We start from the raw sequence: 20456 nt of genomic DNA on the forward strand, positions 1-20456 counted from the left end.
GATCCCCCCCCCCAAAAAAAAGGAGGGCCGGCTGGATCAGACACAAGTTCCTTTCTCAACCTCCCCTCCTGCTGTCCCCAGCAACTGATGTCACTGTTCTCATAAGCCTGGGCCAGAGAATAGAAAACATGAATCAATATGCTGATTGCAGGTCACCATTGTACTAAAGGCATATAGGGGAGTGTTTCAGGCCTGAGCCAAAACCTCTTCCGTATTCAAGCTCCCCGTAACACTTACAGAAGCTGACCAGATTTCAGTACTTCCCTGCTCCTGAAGGCTGTAGGCCTGTTTAGGAGTGCAAAACAGGCTGCCTGGAACCCACATCTCAGCCCTCTAAGGGAAAGAGATAGTAGTACCACACTGATAAGGCCAGTTCTGTCAACCCAAAGTAGATATTCTTTATTTTGACAGGTTGGCTGCAGTCTTTATGAGTAAGTGCTCTAGTGTAGACATGGGTATAGGACTATACTGTGTGAATAATAATTAATTTTCAATGAGGAGAGGACTGGAATCTTAGAGTGAAATCCAGAAACACACACACACACACAGGGGAAACAAATGAACTTGTGAAACTCAATTTTAATTTTTTGAAGTGTAAATGTCCAATTACAAATAAATAATTCATACAATATAACTCAGTTATGATAGACACATTTTCAGGCAGTTCAGAATAACAACCAAAATCAATGAATTTACATTAAATAACCAATTACTATAACAAACAACTGGTTATCCAGTTACATTTTCAGCATGGTCTAATATGTTTACAACCTTTTAAAAACTTCCCTCCTTTTGCCAGTTTAGAAGACAACAGATGCAAACAATTTTCTTACAAGCCCAGAGGAATATACACATTACATATAATTAAAAATAAAGTTTGTTTTACTTTTTTTTAAAAAAAAATCAAATGGGTGAAGTGGAAGTCTAAAGCAGGAAGAAGAAAAAACAAGCTTGTGCATTTGCAGCAAACAGTTATTTTCTAAGGATTTCTATTCTGATGAATTTGCTGCTTACGTTCTTAAGCTTTAATAGGATGAAACCTTTATATTTCAACTCCAGGTATTTTTGTATCTTTATTAAAAACTGAAAGCCCACAGTACATTTATAGGCTTCCTTTTGAGCTGTAATTGCACACTGCTTTTAGCTTTTAACTTCAGCAAAATATTTTACTGCTAAAAAGACAGCTTCCCCTTGAGGTAAAAAGATGCATTATCTGTAAACTGCAATAGCAGCAGCATCAGGAACAGTATTTAACATATTTCCTGATATAAAAGGTACAATCACTGCTGCTGTATGCTTTCTGATGGAATTTGCATGGGGCTCCCTCACAAGTCTTGATGAAAGAAATGAAAGTTGGACAGAAATGACATAATCAATCTCTTTCAAAGCCATTTATACACAGAAACACGCGTACACACACATACATGGACACACACACACACACTTTATTTCTCCATTCTGCAGGATACATGTGATATCATGGGCCAAATATGTTTAGGTTTGAATCCAGAAATGTTCCACAATGTGAAAAATGAGAAAGACCTTCAGACTTTGGCGAGCTTAAGGGTTTAATTCCCAATCATTGCTGCTGGAGAGGACTATAATCCCCTTCACATATCCAGTCATCACAGAAGTCACATTCTTGTGGTAAGCAGCTGTGTTGCTACACTTCCTGCCTACAGTGTGTGTAACTGAACAAGAAAGATTTACATGATAGCCCGCACATACACTAACATATTATTCACTACATATCACAGCAATATAGAAATGCAACATAGTGGATGAACCCACCATGGTACCTAGTGGGTGTAGATGGTGCCATAAATACACTTAATGCCAGAATCAATCCTTCAAAACCTTACCCTGGGACAACAAATGAATGCTCCCAAGTGGTCTAAGGCGGTGGCTCTCAGCAATTGGTCCAGAGGTTTTAAACTTCCAACTTCCAGAATCCCTGACATAAGCTATACCAGCTTTTGGGAGATGAAGTTCAAAACATCTGGAAAACTCAAGGTTGAGAACTACTGGTCTAAGGCTCAATGGGTAGACAGGTGTATATGACAATGTTGTACCCCTTTGAAAATTTGAAACTATAGAAAATTGTTCTTAAGCTGAAGAACAGTAGCAGGGAGAACTGCCAAACGTTTTTCTCCTACAGCAATTTTCTAACTCAAAAAAATGTCCAATTGGTTTTCAAAATAACTCTTTTTTTACCCATCGGCAGAAATGTCAATGGGGAGGGAGAGGGTTGAACAGAAAATAACTGAAGCTAGAAGGGTTAAGCTGGCTCTACCTTTTGCCAATTGCTCATGATTTGAAGCCTCCCAAAGCTGTCTTTCATTCAAAAACATTTAAGAGGCTGTTACATACATTTGCCATATAATGCTTACTTTCATACTAATTTTTGTTAAAATTACATATACAGGCAATTCATTCAGTAAAAAGCCTTTAAACTTTAGAAGCTACAAAAAAAAATTTCCGCATATCTAGTTGCTAAAAAAAATCCCACTTATGATCTCTTCTATTTTCTGGCTCCCTGCAGAGCAGCTGGCATAGCACACAGCCACAGGGGTCAGAGAATGTTCATAGTACAAACAAACAAAAAGCGAAAAGTGTGTGTGTGGGGGGGTGAACCCTGTACTTAGATTTTAGTGATCAAAATCTGCTAATGGCCCAGAGTCACTTTGGTTGCCTGCCTTACTTAGTACCTGAACCTTAAAAAGCATGAAGAACCCACAAGCATGAAAACCAGAAAGAGATAATCCATGTAACCTCAAGTTAGGCCATTTGGTTCCTTCACTGTGCGCAAAAACATATGTCATATATAGTTTCCTCCAATGGATAGTGCTCCATGCTCTTTAGAAGACTAATCTGTTGTGAGAATGTTCAGAGTTGCCGAAAAACTCCAGCATCATTTAATGACAAGAACTGAACTAGGAAGTCCAAAAATCCCCCAAAAGATACAGTTATGGACCATGTCACAAATTCCATCCCCACAACTAAAAAACAAATTGCACAATAATTTAACACAATAGAGGAACTAGATACACATGAAACCTGGGCATTCAAGAAACAAATGAATTCTCATTTCTAAAGAAACCTAAATGCCAGCTTTAATTATATTCAAAGCCATAGTTAGGGGGAAATCCATAAAACTTTCAGTTATTGATTTTACTGAGTGGATCTTGTTCCTCTTAAAATTTAGATATTTCAAGTGATCAGATTAATTCTACTATGCAAGAATAACATTCTCAAGAGGTGAAACCCAAAGCAAAGATTAACATTATGGGAATACAGCTGTATCTTCATTTGGTATGTCAACTTATTATAACCATTAATTTATAAACTACTTAACACCTCTCCATGAGTTGCACTCATTTATGCACATTTCAATATTTTCTTCTAATTAGATGCAATCATCAAGTTGTTTTCCAAATTAAAGCTATTATTTCAAGTACAGAATGCTCACAATGCAGCAACAGTTAAGCATTTGTGTTTTCTCAGTGTTTTCTATGAGATGGAGAGAAATTAAGAGTTTTGAATTTCAACTATTTTCAATGACACAGACACTGGAAATTACTAGAATTGAAATGCTTACAGCTGGCTGATTAGTGTTCAATGCATTTTCAATGGCCTTTACCAAGATATACAGCTAAAGACCACAATTTCTGTAATTTTACAGAAAAGGAAGTAAAGCCTTTCAGATTAAAACCTTTACCAAAACTACATTTACAGGCAGTTCATTCAGTAGAAAGCCTTTAAATGTTTACCAAAGTATACATTTTGTTTTCTCAAGCTGCCCATAGCAATATATATTTTATTATACTGAAACAAACTGCAAATAGTAACTCCCCACAAGGTTAGACCTTACCTAAAACTTTCTGCACATCGTCATTATAAAGCTCTCAGAAGCTGAAACAGAACTAGTATTGCACAACTCTTGGAAGATCAGGAAAAACTGTGCATGTCCCTCATCCACCGACTATGCACTGCTTTCTCCAGTTTTCCAGTCCACCTGTTGTAACTTCCAGAGAGATCTCTGTGAGCACCAGGAAAGTTTGGAAAAGTTACTTTTTTGGATGACATCTCCCAGAACCACACTGCCAGCATGGCTTCTACCCATGCTGGCTGGGTGATTATGTGAGCTGGAGTTCAAAAAGAGTAACATTTCTAAACTCTTTACCAGAGTAAACCAACTAGAACCAAAAGCTTTACAATAACATCTTAAACAGCCTACATAACAATTCTCATTTTCAAATTCAAGACTTTTGAGACACAATGAAGAAGCAAACAAACCAAGTAACTCAGGTCTGGACCTCAAGTGCAGGAATATTATTTTATAAAAATCACTGAGGTTTAGTCTCTCTAACTCTGCTTATGAACTAGATTTCAACAACTGGGTAATTAAAATTAGACATTTTTATCAGCATTCACAACAGTGAGGAAGATAAGAGTATACAAATTGCCATCAGTACAACTATTGTTCCTCAAATAAACCATCAACCATAAATTTATGTTGTACAAGACCATGCCCCACTCCAAAAGAGAGGCACACAAGAATGCATAGAGTCATTTTGGCAGGACTTGTGCAAGTAAACATCATATGGACTGTGTTTTTAAAATGTTTGGGCTTTAGCTAGGCTTGAACTGTTGATTGACTTCCTCTCACACATACACACACCACTACATAAAGAGAGGAAACCTGAATGGTAAAGCAGATAAAATCAACACAAGCAAAAGTCCCATTTTAGAAAAGAACATTGCCAATCATGAAGCAATTCATTTAAAACTGAGTTCACACTAGTTTCAGCAATTCAGTTTCTTTAAAAAAAAAATGGCCACAATACATTTTGAAAAGTGAATTACAGCTTGTTCTGCAGGTATGCTCCCATATATACAAGTGCCTTACCATGACCATTTTTCCTTATTTCAGATAAAAATAAAATATATATGAAGGAGGAAATTGTCAGGCACATACTTCAGCTGTTATTTTATAAGTCAGAATGTCAGACTATTTCTCTTGCAATTTTATACAAAACAATTGCACAGCAACAAATAATCTGGTCTTCTGGCCAACAATGATTTTCACCTGTAAGTCATTTCTTTGTACATAATTTCACACTGATACTTCTTTCATATTTAAATACGTATGTAAAAAAAGCCCCCCAATTAATCATTTCTTTTATAGCCAAGTTTTCCCTCTATGTAGCCAAACTTCAAAAAGTTACAAACAGAACATTATACAGGATTTATAAATCATGTTTAAAAACTTGAGGCTTTAAAATCATCTTTGTCCAAAAGGACATTAGGAAAATCCACACACTGTCAAGACAGCAAAGGAAACTGAGGGGGGAAAGAAGACAGACACAAGTTTGCTGTCTTAATATTTTACTTATCCTGCCAGTTAAAGATGTTGATATTATCAGAAGTAACAGCATAATCTGAAAATGTGTAAAGGTGTTTTCATGTTGGTCCCAAGTGATGAGACATGTGATTCAAGTATTTCCTATTTGATCTGAGCTCACTGTATCAAAGTGGTGTCAAAGAAAAAGGAAAAAAGAAAAGAAAAAAAGGTGGGAAGATGTGGGTTTATTTTACTTTTGTTCCATACATTCGATTAATATCTTCCTGATAGTGTGCAGTCAGCTCTTTACGCTTTAATTTGAAGGCATCTGTCACCAAGCCCATCTCTGGGGTCCAAGGTTCAGGGCTCAAACGAATTTTGAGTGGGACTTCAAATTTTTCAAGATTAGCTGGAACAACAGAAAAAGAAATTTCAAATAATGCACTCTAAATCAAATAGATTTCACACAGGGGGAAAATTGCAGGACATCTTCCCCTAAAAACAAAGGATAAAGCATTTGGGGCTATTAAGTTTAGCAGGGGGAAAAGACAGTAGATATTGGGGTCAAACAGACTGGCAGCCTGGAGCTAGTGGCACTTTTTGTCTGTCGGTTTTCGGCCATTGTCAAATTTTTAAAATTCATACAAGAGATGAGAAGATGGAGACATTTTTTCCTCTCTTAAAAACAGGAGGGTCTAGGAAAGTAATTGGCAACAAATTCAAGACAAGCAAAGAAAGAACTTTGCCCACACAATACCCTATTAATGCATAGAATCCAGAGCTTGGAAAAGTCATGTTTTGGACCACATTCCCAGAAACTGCAACAGTACACTGTAATGGTGATTTGCTTCAATTCCTTTAAGAGGGTATTCATGGCAAATGGTTATATCTGTTGGTAAAAGTCATGATAGCTTTATAGAACCTCTGGGTTGAAAGGAACATGCTTTTGAATACCAAATGCCTGGGAAGCAACAGCCGGGGAGGGCAGTTACCTCCATGCCTTGCTTTCTATACTTCCTGGAAGCATCTGGTTGGCTAAAGTGGTAAAACAGGATACTAGCCTAGATGAACCTTTTTTCAGATCCAGCAGGGGCACCTCTCAGGTTATCTGGATTTGTTTCAGAAGATTCCTACCCTCTTGTAATAACAAAAACAAATCCAGCATCTTAAGAAGATAATTCATTTTGTCCAATTGCAAATCTTAATCCACAGTTCTGCATTTTTAACATTCATTTTCACGAAGTCAATGCCATATGTGGTGGTGGGGAAGACACAGAAGCAACTGTCCTTACTTACCTGTGATGGCAGCTTCAGCCAAAAGCTTTTGTACTTCCTTCTCCATTTCTGCACTATTACATATCTCTTCCATGTTTCCTTTAAATCCTTTCTTTCGTGCTAACTCTTTAAGTTCTTTATGGTTTGGCACAACAAATCCAATGACATAAGACTGGAAACTTAAAAAAGAAAGATACTTATGCACAACTTCATCCTCATATTTATAGATCCATCCTGCTTTATATAACATCAATGTGTTACTGTATATTTCATCATATTTCTTTCTCAATGTTCCCCCAAGATATAATGGCACACATATTAGTTTTGCCACAGTTACCAATGAAATCAAGCAGCCCAAGTCAACTTCACTCTTACTAATAAGTGTTATACCGTTTCAGCCTCTTCCCCTCATCAATGAAACACTGCCAGAGGCTTATGGCTGCAGGATTATGGAAATTTATGGGGGGAAGGGCATCAGGTTAGAGAAACCTGTTGGGTTTTAGCCCTATGGGGATGGGGATAATTTGGTGGGTTCTCAGTCTCATAGAAAAGAGACTCAATGAAATCAAAGGAGAACCTCCTTGTCCGAAGGAAGGATCTTGCTGCTAGATTAAGCTTTGTTTGTTAAGTCTTACACTGTTGTTGGAGGTAGGGTTAATCACTCCTTCCATAATACACAAACAGTTAAACAGATAAACCCAAATCTTGCAGCACCATGACCACCTTCGTCAAAGCTACTCCCTACTCTTTTGATTTGCTCAAGCTCTTCTTTCTTTGAAGTAGGGTAGCGAAAAGGCACAGGTGAGCCACAGGTTTTCAGGCTACTCTAGTCGTCCCTAACTGGTGGGACCACTGTGGTAAAGACACATCAGATTCTACGTGGCTCTGGTGTGAGCAGCTGTGACAGATACCATTCTCCACAGTGAGGATATTTATTCGAGTTGTATCACTCAATGGCTATCTTTCAATGGTTGGGGTTGGGATTGGGGTGGGGGTAATTCCAGTACTTTCCCTTTGGAAAAAGAGAAAGCAAGAATATTTGTGGACAGTAATTTAGAATTAGCTTTAAAAAGCACCATTATTATTATTATTATTATTATTATTATTATTATTAAACTTTATTTCTAAAGTGCTGTAATTATACACAGCGCTGTACAAAGTCGGTAAAATTAAAAAGTATATAAAAGCCTGCCCAAGGTGTACATTCTAAGATAACAAGTACATTCTAAGATAACACCAGTACTAAGTTAAATGTATGGTGATGTGTAGATTCAGAGTAAATTTATTCTCTCATCAGTTCCTGCAGAATCTGTGTATATTCAAGGACAAGACACTGGTTTTTAGCAAAAAGCAGAGAGTTACTAAAATGCCTTGTATCATTCAGCGCCCAGAAAAATGTATCTGCCCATGTTTTTCTCTCAAGGAGAACTTTCTCTCTGTCTCACTACCATCACAGACCCCCACAGACACAGAAAGCTACCTTTTGGGTGGCTGTTTTCAGGCTACGGAATTCCCTTCTATGGGTGGCTTGGATGGCTGCAGCTCTGCTCTCTTTTTGCCAGCAGGTAAAGACATTTTTATTTGAATGTGCATTTGATGATTGATTGTGCAGAAGGGTCTTTTTTATTGCAGGTGGGATTGATTGATCTTTATTGCTAAGGTTTCATTGTTTTTATATTTAATTAATCAATGGTCTTTTAATATATTAATTTGCTTAATTGTGTTTTAAGTTTTTTATCATCAGGCTTTTCACTCTATCTTGTTTTATCTTTTTGTAAGTCACCCTGGATTCCATCTTGGGAGAAAAGCTGTTGTTGTTGTTTGCCTTCAAGTAGTTTCTCACTTATGGCAAGTCTAAGGTGACCCTATCATGGGGTTTTATTGGGAGGATTTATTTAGAGGAGGTTTGCTATTGCCCTCCCCTGAGGCTGAGAGCATGTCACTTGCCCAAGGTGGGTTTCAAGGTAGTTGGTAATCAAACCCTGATTTCCAGAGTCATAGTCCAACACTCAAACCACTGCACCATGTTAGCTCACAGAAAGGCAATAGATAAATAAAAATATAATTTATTTGTGAATTATAACTCCCAAAAATGCCCAGCTAAATTTTTAGTGCAAAGAAATAACTTTTCTAAATTTGCACATTATACTACCACAAGCAATAACATTACACTTACCTGCTTGCAAATACGCAAATATTATCCACCAATGGAAGATTCTTCAAAGCTGCTTCAACTTTGCCAAGAGAAACATATTCTCCTGCCTGAAGTTTCACAAGATCTTTTTTACGATCTGTAAAAGTAATGTTTTCAATTAAAAGGTGAACACATTTAAAATACATATATATAGGATCAGGCTAAAGTTCTGTTTTCATTTCTGCTTTAGAACATTTTGAAATTTAACAAACCAAGTAGGCCTCCAAGAAGTAAGAGTTAACTGTTCACAAGCATACCAAACATAAAACGCATTCACGTGAGTAACAAAAAAACAGAATCAACTGAAGTAAAAAGACATTATGTCAATAGAATATTTCAGTCAAGTACTGCACAACAAACGCACCAATAATTTTTAGGCACCCATCTGACTGGAATTCTCCAATGTCTCCAGTGAAGAGCCACCTCTGTCCATTCTCATCTATCATGAAATCTTTTTGTGTCCGTTCTTCATTTTTGTAGTAGCCCATTGTTATGTTTTGGCCCCCAATAACGATCTCACCTCTAGGATACGGTTTATCTGTGTTAAAGTATCCACCTAGAATAGAATTTATAATTAATAAGTAGTTTTAATATATAGAATAATGTATTCCAACATATATTATATTATGCTATTTTTCAAATACAACATTCATTTGAAATACATACACAAATAATTGATGAGGCCACAATGACTACACTGGGGAAGCAAACAGAGCCTTTTGCATAGACATCCTATGCTACATTGGGAATTATGCATATTCTAATAACTTCCAGAGGTGCATTTTTATACACAGTAGTGGGCACAGTGTTCAACAATGAATTAAAATAGAATTTTGTGATTTTTTCGGGCTATGAGCCGTGTTCTAGAAGAGGTTTTTCCTGACACTTCACCAGCAGCTGTGGCTGCATCTTCAGAGAATGTTGATATATACTGTTCGTTGAGGGGAAGCGATTTGCATGTTAAGTCTTAATTAATGATCCACTGTCTACTGGGTAACACCTTCACCCTGGGTGATTTTCATTATCATTTGCTGGGTCTTGATTTTGGTGTTTTTCAGGACTGGTAGCCAAACTTTATTTAAGAGTTTCTTCTTTCCTGCTGAAGTTGTCCAGGTGTTTATGGATTTCAATGGCTTCCTTATGCATTCTGACCTGATAGTTATTGGCATGGTCCAGAATTTCAGTGTTTTCAAACAGCATTTTATGCCCAGGATGGTTTATAATGTGTTCTGCTACTGCTGCGTCTCTTGTGTTCCTTGATTCAGACAATAGATCATTAATTAAAGAGACATCCTGAGGCCTTGCCATTCAACAACAGAAGAATACACAGATTAACAAGGAAATCACTTCCCCTCAACCAACAGCATATATACCCCACTCTCTTCCATGCCAGCATTCTCTGAAGATGCCAGCCACAACTGCTGTTGAAACAATGGGGGGAAAACTCTTCTAGAACACAGCTTCATAGCCCAAAAACCCCACAAAAAAATATGGATGCCAGCCGTGAAAGCCTCCGACTTCACAATGATTGAAAGTCATACATGCTGCGACCCACAGTTCTAACTGTCAGCAATTATTACTTGCTGCATTTGCTAACCCTTCAATATGTCAACCCTAAATATTTGAAAGAAAAATAAAGAAAAGACCTTTAGAACTGAAGTGCAAATAATAATCCTGGTTTTCTTCTGTCACACCACAACAGGACAAATCAAACTGTTTACATCAAACTGTTTACATCCTTTTCTCTTTCGACCCCGGACCGTTGTAAACTCCTTCTCTCTTTTCCTTGCCCTTGACATGTATATTTTATTGTCTTCCTGTTCCCGTTTTTGTAGTAATGTTTTTAACTGTTATATTGTATTTTTATCTTGTATTGGAATGTTTTAAAAATTTTGTAAGCCGCCCTGATCATATCTATGGAAGGGCGGGGTAGAAATAAAATTTATTATTATTATTTTATTATTAAAACATTTCATTCTATAAGAAGCAATAACCATAGCTTTGTACAATTCTGAAAGCCTAACTTGTAAACTAGGGTATGATCCTGGCTTGGCAAAAGCAAAACATAAGCTATGACTTGCCAGTGTAGACATAACAGGAAATGCTGCTTTGTTTCCAATTAGAAAGCACAGAATCTATACAAAGAGGAGGGAGTGAAAAGCACAAAACCCATTATTGTAGCATCCAGTTTATCTGGTGAAGGGAAGGCCACCCTCAATCAACATGGAAAAACATTCACCCTGTAATGTTTGATGGTGTAAAATGTATGCATTTTGTCAATGGGAAGATGATGCTTCCCATTGGTTTGTGTAGTGGGCCTGAAAATTATTCTTGGCAAAAAGGATTTGAATTTGAGTCTGTCACATCTTAAATGTAACACCATCCACTGTATTACATAGCACACAGGTTACCAGCTCCATGAAACTAAGTTTTTTACATTTATCCCATTAACAGTGACTCACAGACTTTCCATTATGGAGTCCAAGTGTAAACAAAGAGGAGAAAAGGCAAATACAGTTTGTTCTGAACTCTGATAAATTTTTGGGTGATATTCTGAAAGTAGGTTTTTAAGGACCACAAATCTTTCTTTGTTTTTCCCTTGGCTAATATTTGTTTTAACTAGCACACTTGAGAGGCTACATCATTTTTTTAAAATCAGCAGTATACAGTGGATAGAGAAATAATCCAAACTGCTCAAAATAGAACAGAACTGAACACACAAACAATGCACCCAAGCTTCTTGTCCTGCATTTTCTTCCTGTACACAACATGACAGATGATGCATTTTTTAAAACTGACTTTAAGAAGTATACATGGGCCCGTTACAAACGGGCCTAAAAGTGTGCGCTCCGCGCATGCTAGGGTTAGAAAGGGCCATCCTTTCCGGATGCCCCCAATCCTAGGACACGCGGAGCGCGCACAAAATGGCAGCGGCCATTCCACACGGCCGCCGCCATTACGACGTCACAACCGTGCTGCCTCTATATGGGGCGGCGCGGACATGATGTCATCACGCCGCGCCAGGGCGCATAGTGCGCCCCTTCCCCGGCCGCAAAAGGAGCGCTGAAACGGAGCTCCTTTTGCCGTTTGCGTCGCTGGGCGCAGCCTTCAGATGGCTGCGCCCTGCGATGCAGAGGAGAAAGGGGCCAAGCGGCCCCTTTCTCCTCCTCCCTGCTGCCGTGGGGTGTCCTTGGGGCTTGAAGCCCCAAGGACACCCCTTTCCAGGCTGTGGGGAAGGGGCCTTTTGCCGCTTCCCCGCAGCCTGGAAAGCGGTGGATTGGGGCCTCAGCGGCTGCCGCTCTGGCCACTGAGGCCCCGATCTGGCTGGGAAAGGGGCGGGTGCAGGCCGCCGCTTTTCGGCAGTCTGTAACCCACCCTAGAAAACAAAATAAGATACGTTCCCCCAGTATGTGCAGTATTCTCATTAGTTATGAAATACATATACATTCTGTTGTCAACTTTTATATTTTCTGGACACTAGCAATTTACTTTGTAGCAAACCTTGGAAATGACACTTTATTGGTAATAACATCATGTGGGAACACATTACATTTTGAGTTACAATGTTTTGGGTAATGAAGAAGCATAAACACTGGTAGTGTTGCTAATAAAAGTTTTTAAGTGTAACAAGTAACGCTAACTTGTTACTATTTAACATAACTTTTTAAGAATCACTTAGAAAGATTTATGGTCTTTTTATTGTTTTTTTAAAAGTAATTGAAAAGTTACTAAAAGCAATGTTTCAACAACATGCTAATACAACTGAATTACTTTTGAAAAGTAACAAATACTGTCTTACTTTTAAAAAATAATATTTTCAACTCCATGTTATAGCAATATATGTGTTTCTGCATATTCTTTGAAGAAGAATTTCATCATCTGCCCTGCTGTAATTAATCAGAAAAGAAATGGACATTGAAGAAAATCCCAGAACAAGCCAGCTATGGTAATTATACTTGCTCTTTGAGGCTCAAGGAAATTTAAAAGCAGCAATGCTACCAACAGAACTTCATTTAAGAGGTTGGAAACTCAAAAATCCAAAATTATACCTAACTATGTAACTAAGGCTAAGCATGGGCATCTAAAACAACTGCTTATTGTTTCTCCGTCCTTGCTTCCTTCCCTCTACTGTTTTTCTATATCAGAGTTTTGACTGTAAGCTCTAGGGGCAGGAATGTATCTTCTTGTACTCTGATGGTCCTATATAAGAAAATAATAATTTTAAGAAATGCTTGAGTGTGTAATCTAGTTGAATTTATTTTTAAGCTATCAAATACTGATATCAAATACAACCCTGTTCAAAATGGACACAAACAGTCTTTTTTTACCCCAGGAAAGTCATCACAGGATACCAAAGACAAAATGAACAGTGTAGACAGGGAGGAAAAAAATAGAAGAAAAACAAAAACAGAGTGTGAACATGGGAGAGATGAAAAGCCAACTAGCCAAACAGCTGGGTGGCTTGGAGGGGCCTCTGGCCACTTCAGCCACAATTGGCCCCCCATCAGTTCAGGACCTCAGTGCCACACAGTCCTGAAGCCAGCTCCTGACATGCTCCTGAGCAGGCTGCCAACAAGGAGCAGCCTTTTGCCACTCTGGACCTCCTTAGGGGGGCTCAGAGCAGCTTCCAGGAGTGTCAGGAGTGTGCATCATCTGCACGCCAAATCCCCGGAGTAGCCGAAAGCCACACTTTTTGGGCTGCCTGCTTCAGGTCTTAGTTAAGGGCCCCAGAACTTAGCTCCTGCAGGTCAACAAAAACATAACTCGGGAACCCTAGTCCCAGCCTGAGGTATGTATGCCACAGTTCAAATGTTTTACACACAAAACCAATGAGCATACAAAAACGCAAGGACTAATCTTCTGAGAACCTCGTCTGACTGACAGAAAAGAGAGGCAGCAAATATAATGGCCAGCATCCAACAGTGCCATTCCTCTCATGGATGTCTAAATCCAGATTACATGTATGGGGTAACTCAGTGCAACTTCCAGTAGTGCCCCTGGGGATGCATGGCTAAAAGCACTATCAGTGCCCTTGGGAATGCATGGCTAAAAGCACTATCATTTGTGCAATTGGAAAAATCAGAAAAATTCTTCTACTATACCATTTTCCTTCTGCCAATGTTATGCCAGATTTACGTCATTAAACAAATGAACAAACATTTTTCCTGAGCAGTCAATAACAGCCACAGTGACTTCCATTCAATATTGGGCTACAAGCTTTATTTTGGCTTCTAATCATTACTGCTTATCTCCCTCCCTCAAATTATCTGGTATGTGTTGAGATCTCAGGAAAAAGAAAAAACCTTCTCTTACTTTGTGCCAAAGAGGTATTCAAAGCACCAACAGTTCCCATTTCTAGTTACTAGTCTCCTTATGTGGAGTAAGAGTGGTAGAAGCACTGAGGAAACAGCATAACTGTATGCAAAATATATGTTAGTAGTTCCTACCTGGCACAGAATCCCTTCCTCCCCCAGGTTCTTTACAACACAATGCAAAGACATTTTTTGGGGAGAGGTTTTAGGCGCTAGGCACAGACCATAAGGAAGTCTCTACTGCTAAAGAATTTTTCCCATTAAAACTATTTGAAAAATATTTTGCCAGCAAATTAGAAGATTTGGGGATTTTGTTTTTGCTTTGTTTTTGTTTTTTGGGTTTTTTTACGATAGGGAATTTTTGCCCTAGTTCCGTCCAGGATTTCTTCATCTCAGCTAACTTATCATGACCTCCACATATGTCAGGAGCTCAGCGCAATTCAAAAGTCCATCTCTTGCCCTGTTTAGCCTGGAATATTACCTGTCTCTATAACTAGGAAGGGACCTGAGCATGGGAGAATGAGCAACTGTAGTATCTGCCTTCCACAAGCAATTCCCACTCCCACAGAGAGAGATCCTATCTTTTGCCATCCATGATTAAGCATAGCTAGAAACACTGATTTTTATGGCCATGCTGGCTGGGGATTTCTGGGGATGTAAGTCCAAATAACTCTTCACATTTCAAGTTCTAACTGATTTCAGTGACTTAAAATCTGGGAAATGATATGAGGTGAAGAATTCATAGAATCATAGAATTGGAAGAGACCACAAGGGCCATCCAAGTCCAACCCCCTGCCATGCAGGAACTCACAATCAAAGCATCCCCGAGAGATGGCCATCCAGCTTCTGCTTAAAGACCTCCAAAGAAGGAGACTCCACTACACTCTGAGGGAGTGTGTTCCACTGTCATAGAATCATAGAGTTGGAAGAGACCACAACGGCCATCCAGTCCAACCCCATGCCATGCAGGAAATCCAAATCAAAGCATCCCCGACAGATGACCATCCAGCCTCTGCTTAAAGACCTCCAAAGAAGGAGACTCCACTACACTCTGAGGAAGTGTGTTCCACTGTCGAACAGCTCTTACTGTCATGAAGTTCCTCCTAATGTTAAGGCGGAATCTCTTTTCCTGTAGCTTGCATCCATTGTTCCGTAGCTTGCTCCATATTCAATGTGATACCCCTTCAAATACTTAAACAGGGCTATCATATCACCTCTTAACCATCTGTTTTCCAGGCTAAACATACCCAGCTCCCTAAGGTTTTCTGCATATGGCATGGTGTCCAGGCCCTTCACACACCTTGTACCTTGGCCCTAATTGTTTTTTTGTAATTCCTGGTTGGTTTTAAGGCTGAAGAAATAGGGGAAAAAATGACAGGCTTAGCCCTCAGAGAAACTTTATGAAATAGCATAGCAAACTTCTCCTAGTTCAACTACACACAGTTAAGTCTGGAAAAACATGTTAAAGGTTTGCTGGATCATAGTCACAGTTTAAAAATAAATCTTTCAGAACAAAGCATTACATGTTTGGTTTTATCACCACATGTCCATTGAAGATTCATGGCAAAAGGACCTCATACCTTCTTTCCAATTCACTAGCTTGATTTCACAGCAAACCAAGGGTCCTCCCACTCTGCCAGTTGTATAATCCCAAACTGAAATTTAGAAAAAGAGCACAACATTACAAACTCAAAGGAGTACCTACAAGCTAGCACTATTGTTTCTATAAATAGTTCAGTATCAAAAATGTTTTGAGATATTCTAGAGTGAAGCATTATCAGTTTACTCATATTACCACATTACATCTCTGCACCCTGACTGATATTCCATCCATACAAACTACTAACCTTCAGTTATTGTTCCAGCCCCTGAGGATTCTGTTAATCCATAGCCCTGTCCCACAGGGCAACAGAAACAGATGTTCATAAATCTCTGAGTAGCAGCAGAAAGTGGAGCACCTCCACATAGTAAGACCCGAATCTTTCCACCTAGCAGCATCCGGACTTTTCTGAAAATGAGGCTAGAAAGATAAAAAATATTTTTATGATCAAGATAAAAATAGTTCTGGAGATCATCTACACAGTATGTACATCCACAACTAGAAAGCTGGCTTTTTCTTTTGTCAAATCAAGGGAACTTACTTACAGGTAAGAGTGCACGTCACAGCCAAAGATGCTAATAGAGTAGCACATTTGGCCTTTCCTTTTCAACAGACAGTGGCTTCCTAAAATAACTTTACTGTTAGCAAATCTTGAGTGACAGCATCCTTGTCCTCCATCCACACCAACATTCCAATAGATATGCTGCCTAACCTTTACTTTCAATGACCAATTAAAGATTCTCATTTCCCTAAAAGATCCAGCCAGCCATCTGGGTTGACTGCTCCTTAGACGTCCTTCTCAAGGGGTTGAAAAATTACTTTTAAAGTAATATTTTAAAAAGACTGAAAATTTACTTTTTGCACAATTCCCTGAATCCCCCAACCATCATGTTGGAGATTCTAGAAGGTGCATTTTTTTATTTACATCCCACCTTTCTCCCAGCCCTGGGATTCAATGCACCTTGCAAAAGTTAGAACAGATAAAACTTCAAATTATACAGAAGTTAAACTATAATTGAACTATTATTATTTATTTTTATGCTTTATTTATATAGCACTGCAGATTTGCATACTATCAGCAGAACTATAAGCAATTAAGAGCATGCTTATTTAAACAGAAAAACAAATATGGATAAACCCAATTTATTAAAGGCCCCTTTCTCATGAGCACTCACTCTTTAAAGGCCCATCAAAGCAAAAATCTTCCCATTTATCTATGTAAGTCTAGCAAAGAGGACACTAATCTAGCCTTTCTAGGAACGGAGCCTGGGAGCAGCAACCAAGAAGGCTCTTTTGTTTTCCCATTAGATGCACCACACAGTGTGTTGGGACAGAAAGAAAGGCCTCCTCAGAAGATCTTAAAACATAGGCAGGCTTAGTAATTCAAAATTCACTTTGAATTGATTGTGGAAATGGAGCTGCTGTAAGCAAGGAGTTGTATACTATAGTATCTCCCACCACAGTATCTTTACCTCAGGTTTGTAGCCATGGGGGAGGAAGCTCATTTGCCTTACCTGTCACACAACGGAGTAGAGAAGCCTTTTGAAAGCTGCTCCATCTTGTAATTGTAAGCTAATATAAACAGATTCCTTTGGAAACTTGACATTTCATTAACTCGATTCATGACATTTTTGTAGATTCGATCCATGATTTCCTGGTTACAGAAATGGATTACACACATGAATCCAACATAGACTACTGTACAACCAGTTTGATTCCCTGCCGATATCAGTGAGACCACTGTACTGTTTCAGATTAGATTGGGTTTTAGATGAAAAGCTACTCCAGCTGCTGTGACCACTCTCACTCATTTTCACACCCAGTCCTCTGTTCAATATAGAGTACTTACTGTATTCTGTTGTTTGCAAAGTGGACATGACCAATGCCCCCTTTAAGGTTCCAGGAAAAAAAGAGAGAGGAAGTATGCGATACAATTTACCACTTACATGCTGCTTTAGTTAAGGACAAATTGCACAGTTATTTTAAGGTTTAAGAAATACTCTCTATTAAAATATTGGGAACAATAATAGAATTCTGTTGTGTTTTTTTAAAGATATGATATGATATGATGTTGATAGACAGATATTGTGTGTGTGTAATATATGACTTTCAGGAAGAGTTTTCTTTATTGTAAGTTGCCAATATTTAATTTCATTTTTTTCTATTTATTAACTTTTATTAGTGAGTATTCCATTAAAAGTAAATTAATATGTAACATGAATCATGGCAGAGGCTCATGGACATCTGAAGTTCTATGTTCTCTTTAGGAATCTCTAAGTCCTCTGTGACTCTGTCAGAGGTTGACCATAAAGTCAATCTGGAGGATCTAGAGATTCCTAGAGAAAACACTTAGGGCATTTGTAGGTCCTCTAGCACAATTCTGTGATCGATTTCTGGCAGAGGCTGACCACAGAGTTGTACTGGAAGACCTAGAGATTGCTAGAGCAGTGATCTCTTAGATTTTAAAATATATATATATTATTCGTGTTTTTTCCACTAAAACACATGATCCTGATTCTCTAATCCCAGGGAATGTGCAGGGGCCAATGTATTTTCATTCTATATTTTAGGCAATACTGTAATAATATCTACAAGACTCAAGTATTAATTATTTATCAGTAAAACTGAATTATTCATTCAACATATAGATTTTTTAAGTTCTGGGAGCCTGGGAAATTCAGCAAAATTTTCTTTAAAAGAACACAATGACATAATCCATACACTAGTCAGTCTCTAGCACATTTTCATATGCACCAAGCAGTACTGTAATGTAACATAATTGAATTGCAGTGTGCCCTTTCTTTATACGGAGGATCCATTCCTGACTCCCCCACGTAAAGCAAATTCCGTGCATGCCCAAGCCCCATTTAAGTAAATGGGGCTCATGCATGTGGTGGCGTGGTAGCACGGCAGCGCACGTGTGCCATGGGCGCACGCCCCTTTAATCCCTATGGGACGCACCGCCCCTTTGTCCCCACGTGGCTTTCAGCATATGCTGAAAGCCGCGTAAAGCGCACCCATGTATGATGCAGGTGCTCTGTATCTTCAAATCATTATATTTTCATGTAACCTTTGCAAAATGCAGATTTTAAATGTACAGCTTACCGGCACAGCTGCCATTAGAGTTGGCTTTAATACAGAAACATCACCTTTACTTCCTTTCTTTATTTTAGAGGACTAAAAGAAAACAAAGACAAAAATGCATGAACATAAAGTTAGCAATACTTAAAATAAATAAATAAAAATATTATCTTGCTTACCGAGTATTAAAGATGTATACTGGGGGGCAGGATCATGTTTTACCATGATACTTGGCCATAAAATAACATGAGCACATTTTGTCAGAAATACCAACACATTAAAATAATTTCAAAAATATCTGATTTTATATTTAGATATATTTTACACATTTTTTTAAAAAAATGCATCAATAACTGCTACAGTTTGGTTAATGGGGGGGAAATACCTTACCTGATCACTCAGTGTCTGAGGTGATGAGTACCCAATACAGCATCCATGGGACAAACAAACAAGTTCCGCACTCAGTTCCAGAACATGGGCAAGAGGTAAGTAACCGATATAAATATCCTTCTCTCTGTAAAAGGAATTATGATATACTTTTATGTCATATTATTATTATTATTATTAACCTTTATTTATGAAGTACTGTAAATTTACACAGCGCTGTACATGCAATCTTTTAGTTAGACGGTTCCCTGCCCTCGGGCTTACAATCTAAAAAGACATGACACAGAAGGAGAAGGGAGTGGTGGCGGGAAAGGGTAAGAGGTCCAGCAGTTCCTCTCTACCTCCGAGGCCTGGACCAAGGCAGATGGACTGGAGGGAGGGCTTGGCTTCATAATGGAAGGTTAATCTTCATCCAGGGAAAATACATACTCTCAAGTAGGATAATACATATACAATACATAGCAATACAGGAAATGGTTCGATAAACAGGCAACAAAAGAACATCAGATAGTAAGCGACAATTATTGTGTCAGTCCACTGCCAAGATTAGAGCATCATGAGCCTACCCTAACAACTTTGTACTGCTAGCAGAGTAACACAGTTTCTATCATTAAAGCCACCATAATGATGGCACTGTCAGGTTTGAAAGCCACCCTTAGGACTGCTTGGAGTCCACACCTTGTTTCAGCAGGAAATCCTTCCCCCATCCCCCTCTGAAACAAGATGTGTGGGGCATTTAAAAGAAAAACTTGAAATGACCTTCTGTTTTCTTTGTGTTTCAAGCTGATGTGCTACTGACGCCCCCCACCCCCAAGTATCCTGGATCCAGAAAAAGGGCTCCCAAAAGTCTCTTCCCAAGGTAACATTAAGAACAAACCAAGCTCCTCTTCAATTATCCTTCATTCTCCTTCACTTCTCCATAAGTACATTTTGCCGACACCAAGGGACAATAAAACTTCATTTAAAAGCTTGCCTATCCCCCACTCACTCACCATGATTTCAGCTGTTGTTTTTCTAGGATGTGGTAGCTCAGGCAAATTAAACACAGAGAAACTGCAACTTTACTGTATCCTTGGTACGTTACAGATGCGCCAAAGTGGCATAGTAGGGTTGACTTGGTGTGTATTAGGGTTGAGAAGGGGTGTCTCTTCCAGACGCCCCTAACCCTAATACGGACCGAGTCCGCACAAAATGGTGGCGCCCATTCCACACAGGCGCCGCCATCTTGACATAGCAGGTGCATTGCGTCCACACATCACACGC

The 20456-nt window shown here is 38.8% G+C and overlaps 1 protein-coding gene across 3 annotated transcripts in view; it reads right to left on the reverse strand.

Moving 5' to 3' along the window:
* Positions 1–559: 559 nt before the first annotated feature.
* LOC149318205 (fatty acid CoA ligase Acsl3-like) overlaps positions 560–20456 on the reverse strand; it is a 66683-nt gene continuing 46786 nt past the window's right edge. For all 3 annotated transcript variants that reach the window (XM_089509236.1, XM_089509233.1, XM_089509237.1), the window contains 9 exons: positions 19197–19320; positions 18831–18902; positions 17240–17379; positions 15973–16145; positions 15706–15780; positions 9178–9369; positions 8796–8910; positions 6641–6798; positions 560–5753 (listed from right to left, as the gene is read on the reverse strand). In XM_089509236.1, the coding sequence (XP_089365362.1) occupies positions 5590–5753; positions 6641–6798; positions 8796–8910; positions 9178–9369; positions 15706–15780; positions 15973–16145; positions 17240–17379; positions 18831–18902; positions 19197–19320 (1213 nt within the window). In that variant the 3' untranslated portion in view covers positions 560–5589. The remainder of the gene's footprint in view (positions 5754–6640; positions 6799–8795; positions 8911–9177; positions 9370–15705; positions 15781–15972; positions 16146–17239; positions 17380–18830; positions 18903–19196; positions 19321–20456) is intronic.

Source organism: Sceloporus occidentalis, unplaced genomic scaffold (genome assembly GCF_023333645.1).
Source record: "Sceloporus occidentalis isolate IW3139 unplaced genomic scaffold, rSceOcc1.0.p SCAF_2, whole genome shotgun sequence".
NCBI lineage: Eukaryota > Metazoa > Chordata > Lepidosauria > Squamata > Phrynosomatidae > Sceloporus > Sceloporus occidentalis.